Source organism: Cyprinodon tularosa, unplaced genomic scaffold (assembly GCF_016077235.1).
Source record: "Cyprinodon tularosa strain WSP-4 unplaced genomic scaffold, ASM1607723v1 ctg182, whole genome shotgun sequence".
NCBI lineage: Eukaryota > Metazoa > Chordata > Actinopteri > Cyprinodontiformes > Cyprinodontidae > Cyprinodon > Cyprinodon tularosa.
The window spans coordinates 185,498-205,235 of NW_024038624.1; the positions used below are offsets into that span (position 1 = coordinate 185,498).

The following is a 19,738-nucleotide window of genomic DNA, read 5'->3' on the forward strand; positions in this document are numbered from 1 at the left end:
CAGATAGAGTCTTTTTCTGATAGATGATGGAGCAAAACTGACAAGGGACATTTCAAATTAAGGCTACACTGCAGGTCTTGAGGTTTAGTCCCAACTTTTTGATAAAATCTATTTTTTTTTCTGCTTGGTCATCCAGGCTACTACTTAAATGCTGCCAACATCGGACTCCATTCTCAACGGTTTGCAGCCCCAATCTGAAGATGTAACACAGCAGCAAACCGTCAGTAACAATAGGTGTCACCATTTCTTTGTTTTTATAGGTTGATCACCTCATGATTATGATCACCTCATAAGGAGACAAAGGAAGGTAAAAGAGAGCTGAACTATTTTCAGTGTTTTTATGAATGTCGTCAAAGCCTGGATGATAAGTGGAAAGTTATAAGAAATGTGGTCAGAATTCAGAGGCTTTGAAATATTTAAAATATCCGCCTCTGTGCTCTGGAGGGGCGTGTCTTCGGCTCCTCACAACCACTATTGAGCATTTGCATTGAGCGTTGTGCAGTTCTTTTTATATCTCTTTGCAGGTGATGAAGCAGACTGAAGATGTTTTATCATTATCTCCCTTTTAACTCCTCTTTCTTTCATATTTTCTCAACAAATCTAGCAGATATGCATCCGATTTAGTACAACAAATGGAAGCGGCACAGATGTGACTTTTTGGAGGTGAAATCATCGGAATTGGGCCAATCTGACTGCCACTAACAAGTCAGATGAGTGGCATGTAGGTAGAAAAAAAAAAATGCATTTGCCTGTGGTGTGGCCTATTAGGGGAGGCTGTCCGGATGCATAACAAAGAGTGTAGTCTGTGTGAAGCTGATCTAGTGTGTCTCGATACTGACTGTGTTCCAAAGAATGCACATTGTACGCATACTGGATGCGTGTAGGATGTGGTCAGGCATTGAGAACCCGCCTCCATCTTCAAAAGTACAAAGTTGTTCTTCTGGTGTCTGACCTTCTGTTTTGGAACCATACACGTTTTGCTCCATCATCATTCAAAAATACACTGGATCCATATTTTTGAAGGATGACGGAGGAGGGCTGTCCATCATGCTGCAGTAAGACTGTGGGGAGTGGAGTGGCTTCTATTGGTGACAGGGTGAAGAAAACTCACAGTTGGCACACAGAATCTGTGTGAATGAGCCTTGATGCTATGTTCCCACTGCAGCTAAAAGCACACATGATCCTATCTTTTACTAATATGACCAACATCATGCACATGTGGGTCAACTTTGTAGTCATGAACCATGCAGACTCAATTCTGAAGGTAGTTGCATATAAATATCACTATTGAACCATAAAAAAATATTAGATTTCAGAAAATAGTGTGAATTGAGCATCAATACCTGGTATGTGAATTCAGCCTTATTAACGCAGAAAACACAAGAGGGGTTTAACTAAACATAAAGGACAGAACACCAGCCTCAGAATATTAACTAAAAATACCCACTTAGTAACACAAAGGAATAAACTAATACGACATAGCAACTATAAAGAGTACAGAGGAATAAACTGATCAGGAAAAAAACTCAAATGATAATAATAATGATTTCAGACACAGTAAGAAACCAAACTTAAACACCACTGGATCACAGTGCTTTACCTCACTGAGAGCTGCCTGTTTGGCAGCCTCACACTCCAGCATTCTCTGACTGAGAGCAGAGGCCTCCCGCCGTGCCTCCTCTTTCCTCTGCTCTTCCTGACATACTTGGTCCTGCAGCTCCAGCAGTTCCTGGTTCTGTTGTTTATTCTTGTTTTCAAGGACCTTTATCTGATCATGTAAAGAATTCACCATTTACTGTGATCTAAACTTATACTGAAAACATGCAAGACAAATATTAATTTCAACAATCCTTCACCTGCCTACGTAGCTCTTGCAGCTCTCTGCGTGCCTGTAGATGAGTCTTCTCCAGCTCCCTTATGGTTCTCCTTAGAGTGGCTGCTTCCTCGTGCGTTGAGCTCTTACATTCTTCCAAGATGGACTTATTACGTTCCTCCTCCTCCAACGCTCGTTTCAAGCTGGTCGATATAAGTTTGAAAATGATGCAATGTAAAAAATTTGTCAGCATTTCGAGAAATTCCTTAAGTGAGTTGCTCCACCGCACCTGTTATTGTCTCTCTCTGCTCTTTTGATGAAAGCTCTGAGATCCTGGTTAGAAACCAGGATGGCCTCTTTCTCTCTGGTTTCTTCGGACAGAGTTCGCCTCAGTTCCAGTGCCTCTTTGCGTAGCTTGTCTCGTTCTTCCACACAGCCTTGAAGCTTATTGTGAGCCTCCATCAGATCTTTCTGTCCTTTCAGGAGATTATCCTCCGTCACCTGCAGCTGACGGCGAAGACCCTCTAACTTCATTGCCAAATTATATAAAACAAAAAGGAATGCTCATTATTGAGGATTAATCTTCTGATGTATGCAAATTTTACATTGTGATATTATGTTGATCGGCATTACTAAATTTAATGTCAAACTCCTAACACATTGATAAAACATCCTTCAAGACTAATTTTGGATGCAAGGCAATGAAAATGTATTTGCTGTTATTTTTCCTTCTTGTCGCACTTTAATGTTTTAGATCATTAAACTTTAATGACAAAGATAACCTGAGTAAATACACAAAGCATTTTTAAAATCCACTTGAACCTAAAATATAGTTGTGCAACTTAACAAGAAACAACTACTATTTACACTTTTTGAATCTAGCAATGAGTCTTTTCCACCCCTTTGGAGGGATTTCTGCTGAATCTTTGCAGTTTTAGAATAATCACTGAATTTTTAAACATCTGATCGCTTTTTAAGTTTGAATACAGCATACCATACAGGTTTAGCCCAGACTTTGACTAGGCCAATCTAAGAAATTTACTTAGTTTTCTTTATGAGCCATTGTGAGTTGGAATAACTCCTGTGCTTTCGGTCACTGTGATGCTGCATAGCCTTAGTGTGCTTAAGTGTAAAAGTGGTGACCAGAAATCAATTACTTCATTTAGTCCATCAGCAGCAGCAAACATCTCCATCCTCATCCCCACTACACTGGACCTACTGAGTTACCCTAACACATACTGAGATGGACACCCTCCAAATATTTTTTCCCTCTTTGGCTCATCAGTCCACATATTTTTCCCAAAGTCATAAAAAGGTGATGTTTGGAAAACGGGAGGAGAATATTTGTGCTCTTCAGCAAATGCTTTTATATTGGCCATTTGTGCTCTGTTTCTTGCAATGTGAACACAGACTCTCAACTAAACCAAGTGAGGCCTACAGTATAATGTTTAAGATGTTTAAGATACTTCGAATATACCTCCTTCAAAGGTTCACCATTCTTCAGGGATCAAAAGTGGGGATGACTTATATTAAGTTATTTTAATGTTTGACGCAATGTTTGTTAACATATTTTTACCTACTTGCTGTTGTGAAATTATTTCAATTAAAAGTGCAGCTTAATCAGTAAATACACACCTTCAATGAATGCATTTTAGATGGTTGATGTGCATTCATACAACACCAATAGATATAGATAGATATGATGGCCAGATGTGTGCCTGAAACAACTAATGCAGAGCAGCACATAAGTACATTTTATGTGGTAGTGTAATAAAAACAATATTTTTTGGTAATAGGTCAAAGTTATGATGGAAAAGATTATTAGTGATGGTTTTACTTTGGACCCTAAGCTGTTTTTTTTTTTAATTAATACCCTGAGACGCACAATAATAAACAGATAAACAGATTTTCTTGAATATAGGGTTAATGAATGGGAAACAATGCCTATCTGTAACTCTTCAACTATTATCTAATTTCTTTTGAATGGCAAAATGGACCAATTTATAGCGGTTTGGAGGCCTTTTATTTCATATATGAAAAAGATTGGGACAGTAGAAGATCAGAATCAAATTTTTAGAGACTTTTGACAACACTCGTTTGTTGTCTTTGATGTTATCTTGATTTTTATTTGTTTTTGTTTACATTTTACATTAAGTACTGCAGGCAAATAAGTTTTCTGAACTGTTTTTGTCAAAAATCCCTGAGACTAATCTGGAATAATGCTGATGAAGATTCCCAGTCATCCAGGTCATAGTCATTCCGTAAAAGTTCAAAAAAATTCCACTGGACTTGGTTTCCAAGATTTGAAGACGTTTCGCCACCTCTCCAGGAAGCTTTCTCAATTCAAATATCAAACATTTGAATTGAGAAAGCCTCCTGGAGAGGTGGCGAAACGTCTTCAAATCTTGGAAACCAAGTCCAGTGGATTTTTTTTAAACTTTAACGGAAAATCTGGAATAATGCCCTCAAAATCGGCTGTGCCAATACACAGCCAAATGAGTGGAGGGGGGAGATGAGGTAAAATAACAGTAAAAGTAAATCTGATATAACTAAATATTCTAAGTACCTAAAATAAAACACTGTGCTTACTAATGGTTGCAAAAAAGTTATCAGTCAATAGTCTTGGTGCACAATTAAAAACCCTAACTCCCACATGGCATGTGAGATGGTTTAAGGTACATTCAACTGGTTCTTGGAAGTCAGCATACCATGTTTTTTTTTCAATGTTATTGTTATCATTATAAGAATAATAGAATATGAGGGTCCACAAAAGGAAGTTTAAATGCTATCCCCTTGGAGGTTACATCACTGCCAGTTCCAAGTTAAATAGAATGTATCATTATTCCTGACCTCTGGAGCGGACATAGACACGCACCAAGCTAGAGATGTATTCTTTTAACCAAGAGGAAAACTCAACTGCAGTGACCACATTTCAACCCATAGAGGGCAGCACTAGATTGGTTTTAAGCTAAATATTGCAAAATTAAACAACTCCACCTGAAAAGGTAAAGGTTTATACAATGAGATTAAGATATTACCCTGGACCACCACAATGTGCAATGATGTAAGAAATAAGGAATTAAAATGTAATAAAACGTGATTACAACAGCATTTTGGATTAATTGCTTCAAAATATGATAGAATCAATCTGCCTCAGTATGTAGTAACATTACATTTTATGTACTTGGATTAAAAAAGTGTAGGGGGGCTTTTTCTAAACAAACCCAATGATTCCTCTTTCTTTAGATTAGTAAAGGATTGTTTCAGTTAAGTAGGAAATACTTTGCAAACAGTTAAATAACATGGCTCTGAATGTCCTAAACAGATTTTCCAAGTTAACATAAAAGCTCTACTGTCCACAGTGATTAATATTTGTTCAACTGTAGTCTCAGTCGTTAATAAGACATTGACCTAACAAACTATTATCACTTTTTGTTGTGTGGAGTGGGACTTCTAACATCACACATAACACAAGGGAATACTTAAGTCTTTGGAATTCCTTTTTGCCTTTTAATTTGGAATACATTTTTAGATGCTTTTGTGGAAAAAAGCTGTTTGAATGAAGCTGGATAAGCTACTAAATCGTCAAGATTTGGCAGGTAATAAACAGAAATTCAAAGATTTAAATGTTCAAAACACATTTATTACATAGATAGTAATTGGGATAAATACAAAAAGTAGCTTGTGAATATTGGTTAAAAAGAGGAATCCCCTTTTTTAATAATAACAGTCAAAAAATGTAATAGTAATGTAATATTGTTGCATAATTAACTGCAAAGTACATCAATGGATTTTATTGCACTTTTCTACATAATGAGGCTGTATTACATTACATGTTGTTACACACGTTAAGCCTCCTTTTTTAAAAGATGAACATTTTTAGAGAATTGTAATAAACTCTGTGACCTATATTCTGTTTTATAGCAACATGTTGTGGATAGTTGGAGAGGCCGAGGCCTAAACATATCACAGATAAGAGGCTGTTGGGCCTGTATCCAGGTGCTGTCTCTCACTGTCTCCTCTTAACAGCTCAGAGAGTAAAATATCCACACAAAACAACATGATAAACTACAGCCTACCAAGAACTGGTCGAGGGGAAGGAGTGAGAGGAGTGGAAAGGGAGGACGAGGAGAAGGAAGAGTGTTATGTTTAGAGCCCACACAAGATGGTTCGTTCTCATAAACTTTAACGTGAGAAGAAACAAACTAGCAGCGATCAGGCCAATTATACTTTATTTTATCTGATTTTAAGGGTGCGGAGTGGAGGGGAGGGGCAGAGAGAATGAGGCAGCACTGTTGTGATATGTGGAAGGGAGAGGGGGACCCAGAGTCCCAGTGGAGCCAGCCTCTGGGTTTTGCAAGGGAGAAAATAAACACTCCCCCACTGGCTTATTTACACAAGAGGTTAACTTAAACTTTAATTTTATATCATGGTACCAGGGACTGAGTCCTCCCCTGGTTTCTCCTGATCGCATGTTTATGAGTCACATTAAAGTCTCTGATTGCATTTTATTTATTGATATTCCTTTCATCATTTCCCTCGCATAGATTCGACAAAGTAAAGGAAAACTAAATTAAATAGCTTTTTCTCCCATCACCAGCACTAATTAATGAACTCTCTGACATGGCAGTGGGGATCAGAGCTTTCAAAATACCAAACAAGCTTTAGCTGAGCTCCCCACCTCAATCAGCAAACATGTTTTTTTATAAATTGTATTGATGGTTTTATATAGATGATTATTTTTACATACTGGCCTCACTGAAGCAAAGTGCCTAGTCTTTATATCCTGAATCATGTAATCTATCTTACAATGACTGATTGTTCCTACCTCTTGTTTTGCTTTTGCTTTTTGTTGGCTCAGTTCTCTGATTTGCTCCATGAGACTCATCCTGGAGCTCTGATGAGATGCCAGGGATTCTTCAAACTTTGATTGTAAGGCTTCCAGCTCACATTTCATAATTACTGCATTCTGTAAAATAAGAGACATAAATCTGTTAACATACAATTACAGAGCAATATACAGCTCTAGCGTATCTTTACCTTGTCTGGATGTTGTTTGCTGAGGGCTTCCTTCTGCATTCGCTCCATTTCCAGATCTTGTTGTAGGGATGCTATTTTTTCTGTAAGGGCAGCTTTCTCTGCTTCCTGCTGGAACAAAGCCTGAGCACAAAACACAAAGAGCTCAGAGGGATTTACAATCAGTGGCAAACAAAGTTGTTATAGCCAGATGATCTTGGATGTCCAATGATTCAACAAAAGCGTTCTCACAACTTGCCACATTAGGCCATGGAAAGTGGTGAATAACTGAAGAGGAGGGAAGGAAATATGTTTTCTTTGATTGTCACATGCGTTAGTATACAACCTTTTGCTCAGACATCCCTCAAGAAAAACACTGCAACTATATTCCTTTACATAATCTCTAGTTAGCAATAAGATTTGAAACATATATAACTTGACCTGAAATACAACTGTTGTGCAAAGGCCAGAACATTAGTGACAAAATGTCAAAATAAGGACCAGACACAGATAAGACAGGTTCAAGGCTAACGTTATGGAAATATTCAAGGCAGGGTTGGAGCCATGGTGCATGGGGCATTGTGGTCTACTGTTCCTGTTTTCATGCATCCAACTTCCACTGGTTGTCTCTCAGTGCTGCTGCTGATCTCCAGCAGCCTAGAGGCAAAAGTCAGGGTACTACAGGGTAACCCAGATATACACAACCATTCACCTACATACTCACTTTAGAGCCACTAATTAACCTGACTTTCATGTTTTTGGACTCGAGGAAGAAGCTGGAGTACCCAGAGAGAACCCACTCATGCAAAGAAGAACATGTATTTCCCAGACCTTTATAATACAAGCCAACAATGTTTCCATTGCTCAGTGCTTGTTTCAGCTGTTCAGTTTAGGCTCTATCTATTAATTAGTTCTTCATTTATGTGTTTTCTGCTTCCTGTCACTGTTTATTGGTTAACTGCAACTGCAAATTGGGACATAAAACTTGCATGCATCTATTGTTTTTGGTCCTGATTCTGTTTTTGCAAGGCAATGCAGGCATAATATAGTATTTGAAGTACAGGCTTCAAACATAAAGATATAAAACTGTATAAACCAACAAGTGGGACACGATCAAGAGGTGGAATGAAATGTACTGTATATTTTAATTATTTTAACAAATAAAAAACTGCCAAATTGGGTGTGCAAAATTATTCACCCCCCCTTGAGTGGATTCTTTTTAGCCCCACCTTTTGCTGTGATTACAGCTACACGTTGTGAGACATTCCATTATAGATTAATTCCTGCCCACCGATTATAACCATCTTCTCTGTCCTTGCTGAGGAGAAGCAAGACCAAACCACGATGCTGCCACTACCATGTTTGACAGTGGGGATGGTGTGTTCGGGGTGATGCTTTTACACCAAACACAATATCTTACATTGTTGCCTAAAAGTTTGATTTTGGTTTCCTCTGACCAGAGCACCTTCCTCCACATGTTTGCTGTTTCTCTCAGGTAGCTTGTGGCAAACTTTAAATAAGACTTTTTATAGATATCTTTAATTAAAGGCTTTCTTCAGTAAAGGCCAGATTTTTGCAGTATACCACTGATTGTCTCCCACCTCATTTTGCACGCCTCACTGTTCAGTTTTTTTATTTCTTAAAAAGTTTAAAATATCCAGTAAATTTATTAACACCTCATAATTGTGTCCCACTTGATGTTGATTCTTCACAAAAAATTACAATTTAATATCTTTATGTGTGATGCCTGTCCAAGGGGGAAAATACTTCAGCAATGCACTGCAGTTTTTCTATTGACTCTCAGTTTTCATATTCAGCTATATGAGTGATATGGTGATTATTTAACGCATGTGAAAAAGTTTCTCTTATTAAAAGGAACCTGTTGCTTGTCACTTTCAGCCTGTAGGAGGCTTTGGCTGAACTCCTTCTGCAGCTTTGCCAGCTCATCTTGCATCTGCTGCATCGAGCTCTGGTTGTGCACACGCAGCTCCTCGCACTGTGTGCGCAGCTGCTCTTCGATCTGCTGCTGTTGGACCGTGAATTCTGCAAACTGCTGCTCCTGTTAGACAGTAGACATCAGCACACACTCAGTTTTCATCTGGGAACAATACCTTTGATATAGGACTCACTATATCAGCTAAATAGCTTGTATTTTTTTCAGTTAACGGTTATTATTTGAGAGCATGACAGAAGCGGTAAATGCATATATATTAATATATTTATATGTAATATAAATAATGGCAGATTAGGTCATTTTGTCTGAACTGACTTTTGTGACCACAGTGGCATCAATGTAGGCTGCTGCAACCAGTGATGTTTCTGTGCATGTCCCATACTTTCTAAGGTATATTATCACTAATAATTTACCATACGCTTCTGTTCAGCTTCCAGCTGCTCTCTGTGACTTTGCTCTTTCTTGTTCAGCATCAAGAGGGCATTTCTTTCTACCTCGGCCAGTTTTTCTTCCCACACTCCTCGTTGTTTTGCAGCTTGTTGTAACTGTTTTTCAGCATCTACACGCATCTGAGCCGCCTCACCTGGACAGAAAAACATATGCGTGAACTCAGCTCTTAACCTAATACTGAGCTGTACTTCATGAAAAGATGATATACAAGTTATTTGTTTGTTTTGGGAATTGTATATATATCTTATGGTCATCCATGGGTTTATCCAGAACATTAGAGCTTAACCATATTTATTCGATCCATGTGTTTGTATGCAGCACTGAAACCAGGGTCAGCTGAGAAAGCAGCTCCAGTGATACTGGGGCCCAGCTGTTGCAGATCTCAGCGCTGAAATATGGATCTCTGGTGGATGGCTGGAAAAGCTTCATGGCCTAGAGGCTTGGCGTGAAAAACAGTGAGATCTTCGAGGGAAGGGGCCACTCACACGTCAAGGCCTCGTTAGCTAGATTCAAGCTGTATCTTTCGCCCTCCAACCTGGTGAGCTCGGCCTCCAGGGATGCAGAAAGCTCCTGGCTCTCAAATATAGCTGTCTCCAGGGAGTTCTTCTCCGCTCTGGAACAAAGCAATAAAAAGGCCTTAGCACTTAAAAAAAAGTCCTTTGAAATTCAAGGTGGAGAAGATCATAAAATCCAATAATCCACCTCAAACAGTTTCCAAATAAAACTAGTTTACTTGTAGACTCTTGTTACACGAGACTGCGCTTTAGAAATCCAAATTCACTTTAGGTCAGATTGCCTCAAAATATACAATGCCATTTGGTTTCACTTAACCCACACAACATACACAGAAAAACAGGCTGGGGACTGAGGACTCAATGGGCGAACTCACACTGATTCATCTCAGTGAATGCCTGCCACATATCAACATAATTATGCCGCATAAAACAGTTGCAACTAAACTCACATTTTTGAATCAGACTAATATATACATATATCTTAACAATCGCCTCCACCCAAGAACGCACAAACATACACAAACCACACAGACCTCAGTGCTATGAGCTCCTGCTTGAGGCTACAGGCTTTTCGGTCAGCAGAGTTTAGTTTCACTTCTAGAGCAGCCTTGTCCTTGGCGATCTCCTCCCTATCTTGAGCAGCTCTCCTGACAGCGGTAGTTTTTTCATCTAACTCCTTCCTGCATGCACACAGCTCCTCTTGTAGAGTCTGCATCTGCCTCTTGACCTGAAGATAGACATAAACACATCGAAAACATTACGTGTTGTCCTCAGACCTCTGGGCTTGGGCCCAATTTCCAACACTATTAATGAACTCACAAATTTCCTAAAGGAAGACCAAACAAAATACTTTAAGGTGTAACATGCATACAGTGACAGGATATGTTAACGAACAGCAATTATAACCAACAAAGACTCTTTCACACATTATTTATAATAATTTACCGAGACTACAGCAAATATCAGACATCAGAATTATTCCCAGTAAATGTTCTTTTTAAAATTAAAGTAGCAACAGTAGAATAGATGTACTGCAGGTAATATAAGATATGGCTTTAACTGATCAAGCCAACCTCCAAAAAAAAAAAAAAAGAATTTAAACCTGAAATTCGCCCTAATAACTATATAGGGCACTATATAGCGTTACACCATTTTAAATGAGGGTCCAAAGTTCTAGTGGATAAAAAAGTAGTGGACTCAAAATTTCCCACAATGCAAATTGAAAAGTACTGATCAGCCATGGCCACTAGATGGGCATATATATCCTGGATTGTTTTGCGAGAGCTCTACTTGCAAAGCATCATGGGATTTGTTAGGACAGCGGCCCGCTGTTGGGTAGTGATGTCCGCTGAGCTGTTTCTGCCAACCATTGCTAATTTCTGGACGGAAGTTGTCTGGACAGCCATGTGTTTTGTTGGTATGAGAGAGTTGGGGACATCTTACTTCTCTATTAGGGGAAGGGCAAGGCTTTTCATGACCTGATTGTGGTCCCAGGTGTCACGTCCTTGGATAAGGCTGACCTATTGGTTTGTCATGATGTGTCTGAGTTGCCGGCCTGCAGCATGAGCCACTATCCTTTATCAAGTGACTATTGAAGATTTGTTGGTCTTAGAAGGATGTCATTGTCATGATTTATCAGGATTTCTAGCCCAAGATGCAGAGCTCCCAGAACAGACACAGGCAGGATTAAAGTCCAATGTTTATTAGTGGCACAGGTCTCCCACCTGGGAGGCGGAGAATACAAAAACAGGTTAAACTCAGGGACAGATTAACTAGCTCAAACTCACTGGTTCGCTGGTTCAGACAGACTGGGTTTAACAGGCACAGATTAGCAGATTCAGGCAGAGAGGCACAGGTTTGCTTCCATGGCAAGGACAAGGAAAATGGCAACGGCAAGGCATGGCATGGCAACGATCCGGCTCAGAGAGAAGCTATAACTCAGCTTATATAGGGAGAGGTTAATCAGCAGAGCTGATGGGAATCAGCTGAGCGCAGAGAAGCAGCTCCCAGGAGAGGATCCACGGCGCCCTCTGGTGGGCAAACCTCTGGATCCCAACAGAAACAGAAGCCCACAGGAAGGGATCCACACAGCCCTCTGGAGGGCAAGCCCTTGGATCCCAACAGTACCCCCCCCTCAAGGGCGGATACCAGACGCCCAAAAACAAAAAACCAGAAAACAAAAACAACCCACCCAGGGCGGGCGGAGGGGGAAACAGGCATGAAGGGCCAGGCACAAAAAAACAGAACAGGGTCCAGAAATCAAAACAACCCACCCGGGGTGGGCGAGGACAGGAAAAGTCTCAGGTGGCCGGCCGAGGGACCGGCAGCAGGGCAGAGTCTCAGGTGGCCGGCCATGGGACCGGCAGCAGGGCAGAGTCTCAGGTGGCCGGCCGAGGGACCGGCAGCAGGGCAGAGTCTCAGGTGGCCGGCCGAGGGACCGGCAGCAGGGCAGAGTCTCAGGTGGCCGGCCGAGGGGCCGGCGTCTCAGAAGCTGCAGGGGCCTTGGAGGAGGACGCCTTCTCTGCTGCTGCAGCTCAGCAACAGGCTCAGTCAGAGCCACCCACTGTCGCTCCGAATCAGGAACTGAGGAGGCCGCCGATTGTGGCTCAGCGCTGACTGCGGCTCCGAATCAGAAGCACCGGAAACCACCGACTGTGGTTTCGAATAAGGAGCACCAGAGGCCGCCGACTGCGGCTCCGAATCTGGAGCAGAGGAGACCACCGACCGTGGCTCCACAGGCACACAGGAGGCCGCCGATTGCGGCTCCGTAACAGGAACTGAAGAGGCCGCCCATTGCAGCTTTGCATCAGGAGCAGAGAAGATTTCCGGTTGTGGCTCCACTGGAACACAGGAGACCGCCGATTGCGGCTCCGGATCTGGAGCAGAGGAGATTTCCGGTTGTGGCTCCACTGGAACACAGGAGGCCGCCGATTGCGGCTCCATAACAGGAACTGAAGAGGCCGCCCATTGCGGCTTCTCATCAGGAACTGAGGAGGCCGTTGATTGCGGCTCCGCATCAGGAACACCGTAAGCCACCGACAGTGGCTCCGAATCAGGAGGACCGGAAGCCGCCGACTGCGGTTCCGAAACAGGAACAGAGGTCCTTGGACGGCTCCAGATCTCCTGCCATCGACGATTCCACTCCTCATCACGTCGATGCCGCTCCTCTTCTTGTCGACGCCGCTCCATCTCCAACTCACGATCCAACTCCCCACAACGCCGGCGCCCCTCCACCAGCCAGGGTGGGGGCGGACGACTCAGAGCGGGCTCAGGGGTCTCCAGACGGCTCAGAGCGGGCTCAGGGGCTAAGAAGGCTACTATCTCATCATAGTGTCGAAGCAGCGCCTCCCACCTGGGAGGCAGCGGACGGCGCTGAGCGGGCCTCACCAGGTGAGCGTGGAAGGAGTCTGCTGGGCTAGTCTGTTGGCCGGATCGTTCTGTCATGATTTATCAGGATTTCTAGCCCCAGATGCAGAGCTCCCAGAACAGACACAGGCAGGATTAAAGTCCAATGTTTATTAGTGGCACAGGTCTCCCACCTGGGAGGCAGAGAATACAAAAACAGGTTAAACTCAGGGACAGATTAACTAGCTCAAACTCACTGGTTCGCTGGTTCAGACAGACTGGGTTTAACAGGCACAGATTAGCCGATTCAGGCAGGCAGAGAGGCTCAGGTTTGCTTCCATGGCAAGGAAAAGGAAAATGACCATGGCATGGCAATGGCATGGCATGGCATGGCAACGATCCGGCTCAGAGAGAAGCTATCACTCAGCTTATATAGGGAGAGGTTAATCAGCAGAGCTGATGGGAATCAGCTAAGCGCAGAGAACCAGCTCCCAGGAGAGGATCCACGGCGCCCTCTGGTGGGCAAACCCCTGGATCCCAACAGAAACAGAAGCCCACAGGAAGGGATCCACACAGCCCTCTGGAGGGCAAGCCCTTGGATCCCAACAGTCATATGTTAGTCTGATGGTGAATCTAAGATGCTTTGCTTTCAGGCCTCCTTCGCACTGATCCTTCAGCTCTTCAGGGCCATCATGACCACTCGCCCTGCTTGGTAAGTGAGCCTGCCTTGCTGACTTCTACTAACAGTACATATCTTCAAGTGCCATGTTCATGTTCTTTGTTACTATGGCTGAATTCCAGGTTGGCTGCCTGGCTATTAGTCCAAATCCTTCCCTTCCTTGCTTTATTACATCAACCAGTATATTGGTTTCTGTTTGCCACCAAAGTTGGTGCAATACTGATCACTGCTACATTCAGAGTTTGCTATCCTTTGTGTGAATTTTGAGGGGGAGTTTCAGAATGCCAAAACCCTAAAGACCTTCCTGGCAAAGTCTGCAAGGTTTCTCTCCATTTTCTCAGCTTTCAAGATAAGGACCTTAGTGATTGTAAATGGCCACATTTACTTTTGTGAGTAATAAAGCAAGTAAATTAGGGAGTAAACTACATACCACATTATATGACCAACATTTTCATTACAAAACCTTTCAGTGTTTGGGTTTTGGTTTTCATCTGTGCTTTGTTTATTTTTTGCTGTGTATTAATGCAGTTTATTTCTCTGTATTCATAATTTTTTTAACCTAAGTTCTTACTTATTTCTCTTATTCTCTTCTCTGTTTACTCCTGGCCCCCTGTTTGCACTTCTTTCTCTAGTTAAATCCAACTCTGTTCAGTATTGACTTTCCCTTGGGGTTATGTTCACAAAGCCGGACTTGATGCTCAATTCAGTCTTTTTTTCCTAAGATCAGATATTTTTGGATTGGCCTTTCATAGTGCTGAATAAATGTGAACAGTATCAGATGTTTGAACTTGCGATGTGATTGTCACACGGTTTATAGAAGTAATAATGGATATGATTCTCACTAGAAGTTCTTAATACTGCTTTATAAATAAACAAAACAAAGAAAGATAATAAATGTTAGTGTTTCTGTGTTATTATTGAGAAATTAAAGTATCATGACAACATCATAAAAAAAGGAGGGTAAAATATGGCTTCACAATGCAAACCTATTGGATTTGGTCCCACACATAAAATGGTTTAAATTAGATTTTTGTTGTCCCTTTTTTGGTTGAAAAAAGATCCAAATTGGGCAGTTCAGATTGCTGTTAAAAAGTCAGATATGAAAAATAGGATACGAATATGCCTTCTATATGTAATGAAGCATTACTATGTTTACGCATTGGGCAAGTTGTAGCTCCTAGCACTTGTTTCATCATGTTTGATGGGGTAAACCGTAAGAACACTATCCAGGGAAGTTTTTAATTCCTTTGAATTGCTCTGCAGAATCTGAAAAATCTTCAGATGACATTATAGTACAGACTTGCAAATGGATGATATGATTCTAATCTAACAGTCCTCCAGAGAAGAACTAAAAAAAAATGTAGCAAACAGCTGAATGTGTCACACAGAGTACATGTGCAATGAATCACTGTGAACCAAGGAAAAGTTTGAACTACGTGTGGAAAAACATGGTAAACAAGTGACAGATCTTACCAGTGAGGATTTCATATAAAATTCTACAGACATCTTGTGATTTCACCCATAAATATCACTAAAATCAACAGATTGTTAAAAACTCTTGGAAAGAAGTGACTGTCATTTTTGGATGACTTGAGTAGGCTAAAAAGCTGGAACCGACTTTGTTTTCTACTTCCTCACAGCGTATGGTGTTTAGGCTTGTACCTAATATGCCAGCTGGCTCCAGGGGAGCCTGTACAGCTCAAACTACAAGTGGAAAAGCTGCAGTATAAAAATCTGCAGATTTGTGTCCACACATTTTCCGTGTTGAACATACATGCAAGAAGCATAAATCAAGCTTTACCATCCCCTTTGCAGTTGATTTAAACTCAACTGATTGGTTTACCTGAATCCAATGTCATTCTCCTTGCCTGTTTTCCATTGCTAAGTTCTGGTTCCTCCCACTAACTTCTCATTCCTTTATGCCATATCTTTCTCATTTAAGTTATAAAAATTTTTTATTTTCATTAATAAAACTTTTAGCAAGGTCAAAGATTATTCAAGATGGGTTTTGCGCAATCTAACATCTGTCCACAGTGCACAGGCAATCGACTTGATAATTATTTTCACGCGCTATGGTTATGCACGCCGGTTCAGAGATTCTGGGTACAGGTATGTAAGGATCTATCACTGTGCCTGGGTTGTAAAATCCTAATTTCCCCTTCAGTTTGCTTGCTGGGTGACTTTGAGGGAAGCTCTATGGGAAAAAAATCGGTTTGCTTGGCATTCACTGCATTATGTATCGCAAAGAAAACTATCCTCATGAATTGGAAGAGTAAGGATAAACTCAACATCAATCAGTACAGAGATCTGTTGTTGGATCATATTAATCTTGAGACAGCATCTGCATCCCCATCAGACCGATCTCTCTGGGCTCCCTTGATCGGCTCCATCACTTAGTGTAGTGGGGGGCTATGGGGTGCGTCTTGTGGGGCGCGGGGGCTAGTTCGGGGGTCCTTGGGTCCTGGGGGCTCGGGGGGGTGCTCGGAGCGGGGTGCCTGGCGGGTCTGGCCCGGGGGACTGTTGCCCCCGTCGGGGCGGGGTCTGGGGCGCCGCGGGGGGGTCCTGCGGCGGCCGCGTGCGGTGCTCTTGGGGGGTTCCGTGGTGGCGGACGTGGGCTACTGGGCTGGTGGCTGTGCTGCTGCTGGGTGGGGCTGGGCGCCGGGCATCGGTTCTTTTGTGGTGCTGGCCGGGGTGCTTCTGCTCTGCGGGGCGTCGGGGCGTGCCTCGTCTTCCGGTGCCGGGTTTCGGTGGTTGGCCGTGGTGCTTGCCGTGGTTGCGTCGTCCGGGGGGGGCGTGGGTGGTCGCGCCTGTGGCCGGGGTTCGTGTGTGTCTGTTGTGGGCGGGTTGCGGGCGTCGGGGGTCCCTTTGGAGTGCCCCCGGGTCGGGTGTGGCTTCGCTCTGTTGGGGCGGGTGCCGGTGACGCGTGGTGCGGTGCATCGTGCGCGGCTTGGGAGTGGAGGGTTGCTCGGTGTTTGGCGGCGGGGGGGGGGACGGGCCGTGGCCGGCGTGGCCGTCCTCCTCTCGGCGGCCTGTGGGCGGTGCAGGGCCGGAGCGGGGTGGGTCGTGCTGCTTTCGCGCCGGGCGCGGCGGGGGTGGTGGGGTCGCGTCTGCTGCTTTCTTTTTGCTGCTTGTGCCGGCTTCTGGCGGCTGGGGCGGCCTTGCTGCTCTGGCTCTCTGGCGTGCGCCGGGTGGGGCTGCTCTGTCCTTTGCTTTGCCTTACGGCTGTGTTTGCTGTGGTCGGTGGGGGCGGGGTGGTTTCGTTGTGTTTTTGGGTGGGGGAGTCCGCCTGGGGGCTTGGTTGGTGCCGTCGGTTCGTCCTTGTCGGCCTTCCGGTGTTGTTTCTGTTGGGGCTGCTCGGGCCCCCGCATGCCGGCGGTGCGCTGCCGGGGGGATTCCTGTTCGGCGGGCTTGCCTGTCTCCTGGGAGGGCAGGCATGTTGACTTTTCTGGGGAGGAGCATCTGGGTGGAGGGGTCCTCGTGGTGTGGCGGTGGGTGTTCGGCACTGGCTTGTTTGCGGCCGTTCTTCTCCGGTGAGGGGGAGAATATTATAATTTTTTTGTTTTTGTTTGTTTTTTGTGTGGGAGGGGGTGTGTGGGCGGGGGGATCGGGGCTTGGAGTGGGGCTCGGGATTTGCGCTTAGCTGTGTTGTGTGGCTTTCTTCTTCTTCGGATTGGTGCTGTGGGACCGGTGTTGGGGGGAGTCGTTCGGGGGCCGGGGTCGGGGTGGGGGTGCTGGCGCCGGTGCCGGGGGTTTTTGGGCATTGCCCGGCCCTACTGCGGGGTGGGTCTGGGGTGGCTCCTTGGGCCTGGGATCCCTGGGGCGCATTGCCCTTGGGCGGGATCCCCGGTGGGGGTTCGGGGGTTCGGGTTCTGTGGGGAGTGCTGCTTGGGTTCTGGGCCGGTGTACGCCTGGCTGTCTGTCCCTGCTGCCACGGCCTCTGGTGTGCCGGGGTGCCTCGGGGCCTGCTGGGCTGGGGGGGGCATGGACATTAACACCTATGGCAAGTGCTTACCCCCTCACGGGTTTGCACTCTGTAAGTGGGGGAAGGGGAGGGAGGGGGAGTAGGTATGATCTCGGCCTGGATGTCTTCTGTCGCTTGTGTGGTGAGTAGCTTGATTGTTATTGTAGGGGAGGGATTACATCTCCGGAGGGGGGGTGGGGGGTGGAGATAGAGGGAAGAAGATCTTTGAAGGGCTTTGGGTCTGGCTCCCTGTCTTGGTCCTGGTCCGTGCTGCCCCCTGGTGGGGCTTCGTCCGGGGTGGGGGCTCTGCGTGTTGCGCGTTGGCTGGCCGGCTGGGATTGTCCCTTCCCTTATTCATTTATTTATTTATTATTATTATTTTTTTTCTTATCTTCCTTTTATATTTATTTATTTATTTATTTATTTATTTTTTATTTATTTATTTATTTTTTATGATTATTATTATTTTTTTTTATTTAATTTATTTATTTATTTATTTTTTTTAATTTTATTTATTTATCTACTTATTTATTTATTTATTTTTTTTATTATTATTATTTTTTTGGATGGACAGGACGGGGGGGGGGTGGTGGGGTCGGCTCCGTGCCCGGCTGGCTGGTGGGTCCTGCTGCCGGTCCCGTGCCCCCGGGCTATGGTGGTGAAACTGGTGGGGCCCCCTTCTCTGGGGGGGCTCTCGGGGAACGGGGGTGCCTATTGGAGTCAGCGGGGGAGCTGGCTCCCTGGGAGTGCAGCAGGCACCCCAGTCCTTTGCTCCCCATCCCCGAAATCCTCCCTCTGCCTGCTCCATCACTCGGCCACACATGTAGGTTTTTGGGGAGGGGGTCGTTACTGGAGGGCCACACCTTCTGATGACGTCCCTCACCCCAATTTTATTTTGCATTTTAGACACTTCCATCTACATCATTTTCACAACACACATCTATGTAGGGCATTTTCGGGGGGTGGGGGTCAGGGCCACCGGGGGGGGGCTTATTTTATGGGCCTCACCACGGTCGGCCTCCTCCATCCCCTCTCGCATCTAGACATTGAGGGTTGAGGGTTGTCGAAGGGGGAGGGTGTGCTGGCACTGTCTATCTCCTGGAGGGGGGGTGGAGTGTGCCGGACACCCCCTCTTGGTAATCCCAGTTTTAATTGCATCTGAGAGCAACACGCAACAACACCACATTCGAGCGGGCGCAGTGAGGATCGGGGTCTTCTCACACCCCTGTTCTCCGGCTGCCGCCTGGAGTCTGGGGCCTGGAGGAAGAGCGGGCCACCTGGTCCGTGGTTTTGGCTGGGGCTGGCTGCGGGGCCTAGGTGGCCTGCTGGTGGCGGGGCTGTCACCTCTGCTCTCCCCAAAGAAGGTTGGATGGAGGGGTATGAAGTGCCTGGTTGAAGGTTTTTTTTTTTTTTTTTTTTTTTTTTTTTTTTTCGGGGGGGGGGGGGGCGGTTCTGGTTGGGTGGCCGGCGCGGGATGGGTGGGCCCCGGTCCCGGGGGGGGCTCTTGCGGGGGGTGGTCCGGTCCGTGTGCGGGGTGGGGGGCCGGGCTTGAAGCAGGAAAGAGATGGGTTGGTGTGGCGGTGTCGCCGCTCCCCTCCCCTCACATCCGGATTTTAGGTTCACTTATGGGGTCATCCGATAGTCCCGGGACCGACCACCGGTGTCACCGGGTTTTTGGTCTAGGTATTATTGGATGTGAGTGTTATGTGTGAATGTGTGTCTGCGTTGTTATTTTCTTTATTTATTATTATTATTATTTTATTCAATTTTTTTTTTTTTTCCTGTGGTACGAGTGGGGGCACTAGGGAGGGAAGGCATGATTGAGATGGTGTGTTTTTTTTTTTTTGTTTTTTTTGTTTTGTTTTTTTTTTTCTTTCCCAGGTTGGGGTCTCAACCGCACCCTCTCCCAAATACATCTCAAGTCTCCGCTAAGTGCGGAGCCCATTCCCCCCGTCCTGCTCTCCCTCCGCTGGCTGGCGTCGGGGCTCACCGGTGCACTGGTGGA

At 44.8% G+C, this 19,738-nt stretch overlaps 1 protein-coding gene across 1 annotated transcript in view; it reads right to left on the minus strand.

Annotated features, from left to right (window-relative positions):
- The window catches only part of crocc2 (ciliary rootlet coiled-coil, rootletin family member 2), a 68,805-nt gene that overhangs the window by 14,527 nt on the left and 34,540 nt on the right, over positions 1 to 19,738 (minus strand). The window contains exons 16-24 of the mRNA XM_038282389.1: positions 10,282 to 10,475; positions 9,719 to 9,846; positions 9,197 to 9,366; positions 8,709 to 8,888; positions 6,854 to 6,973; positions 6,642 to 6,782; positions 2,103 to 2,341; positions 1,857 to 2,016; positions 1,601 to 1,768 (exon numbers count right to left, since the gene is read on the minus strand). Coding sequence (XP_038138317.1) covers positions 1,601 to 1,768; positions 1,857 to 2,016; positions 2,103 to 2,341; positions 6,642 to 6,782; positions 6,854 to 6,973; positions 8,709 to 8,888; positions 9,197 to 9,366; positions 9,719 to 9,846; positions 10,282 to 10,475 — 1,500 coding nt within the window. The remainder of the gene's footprint in view (positions 1 to 1,600; positions 1,769 to 1,856; positions 2,017 to 2,102; positions 2,342 to 6,641; positions 6,783 to 6,853; positions 6,974 to 8,708; positions 8,889 to 9,196; positions 9,367 to 9,718; positions 9,847 to 10,281; positions 10,476 to 19,738) is intronic.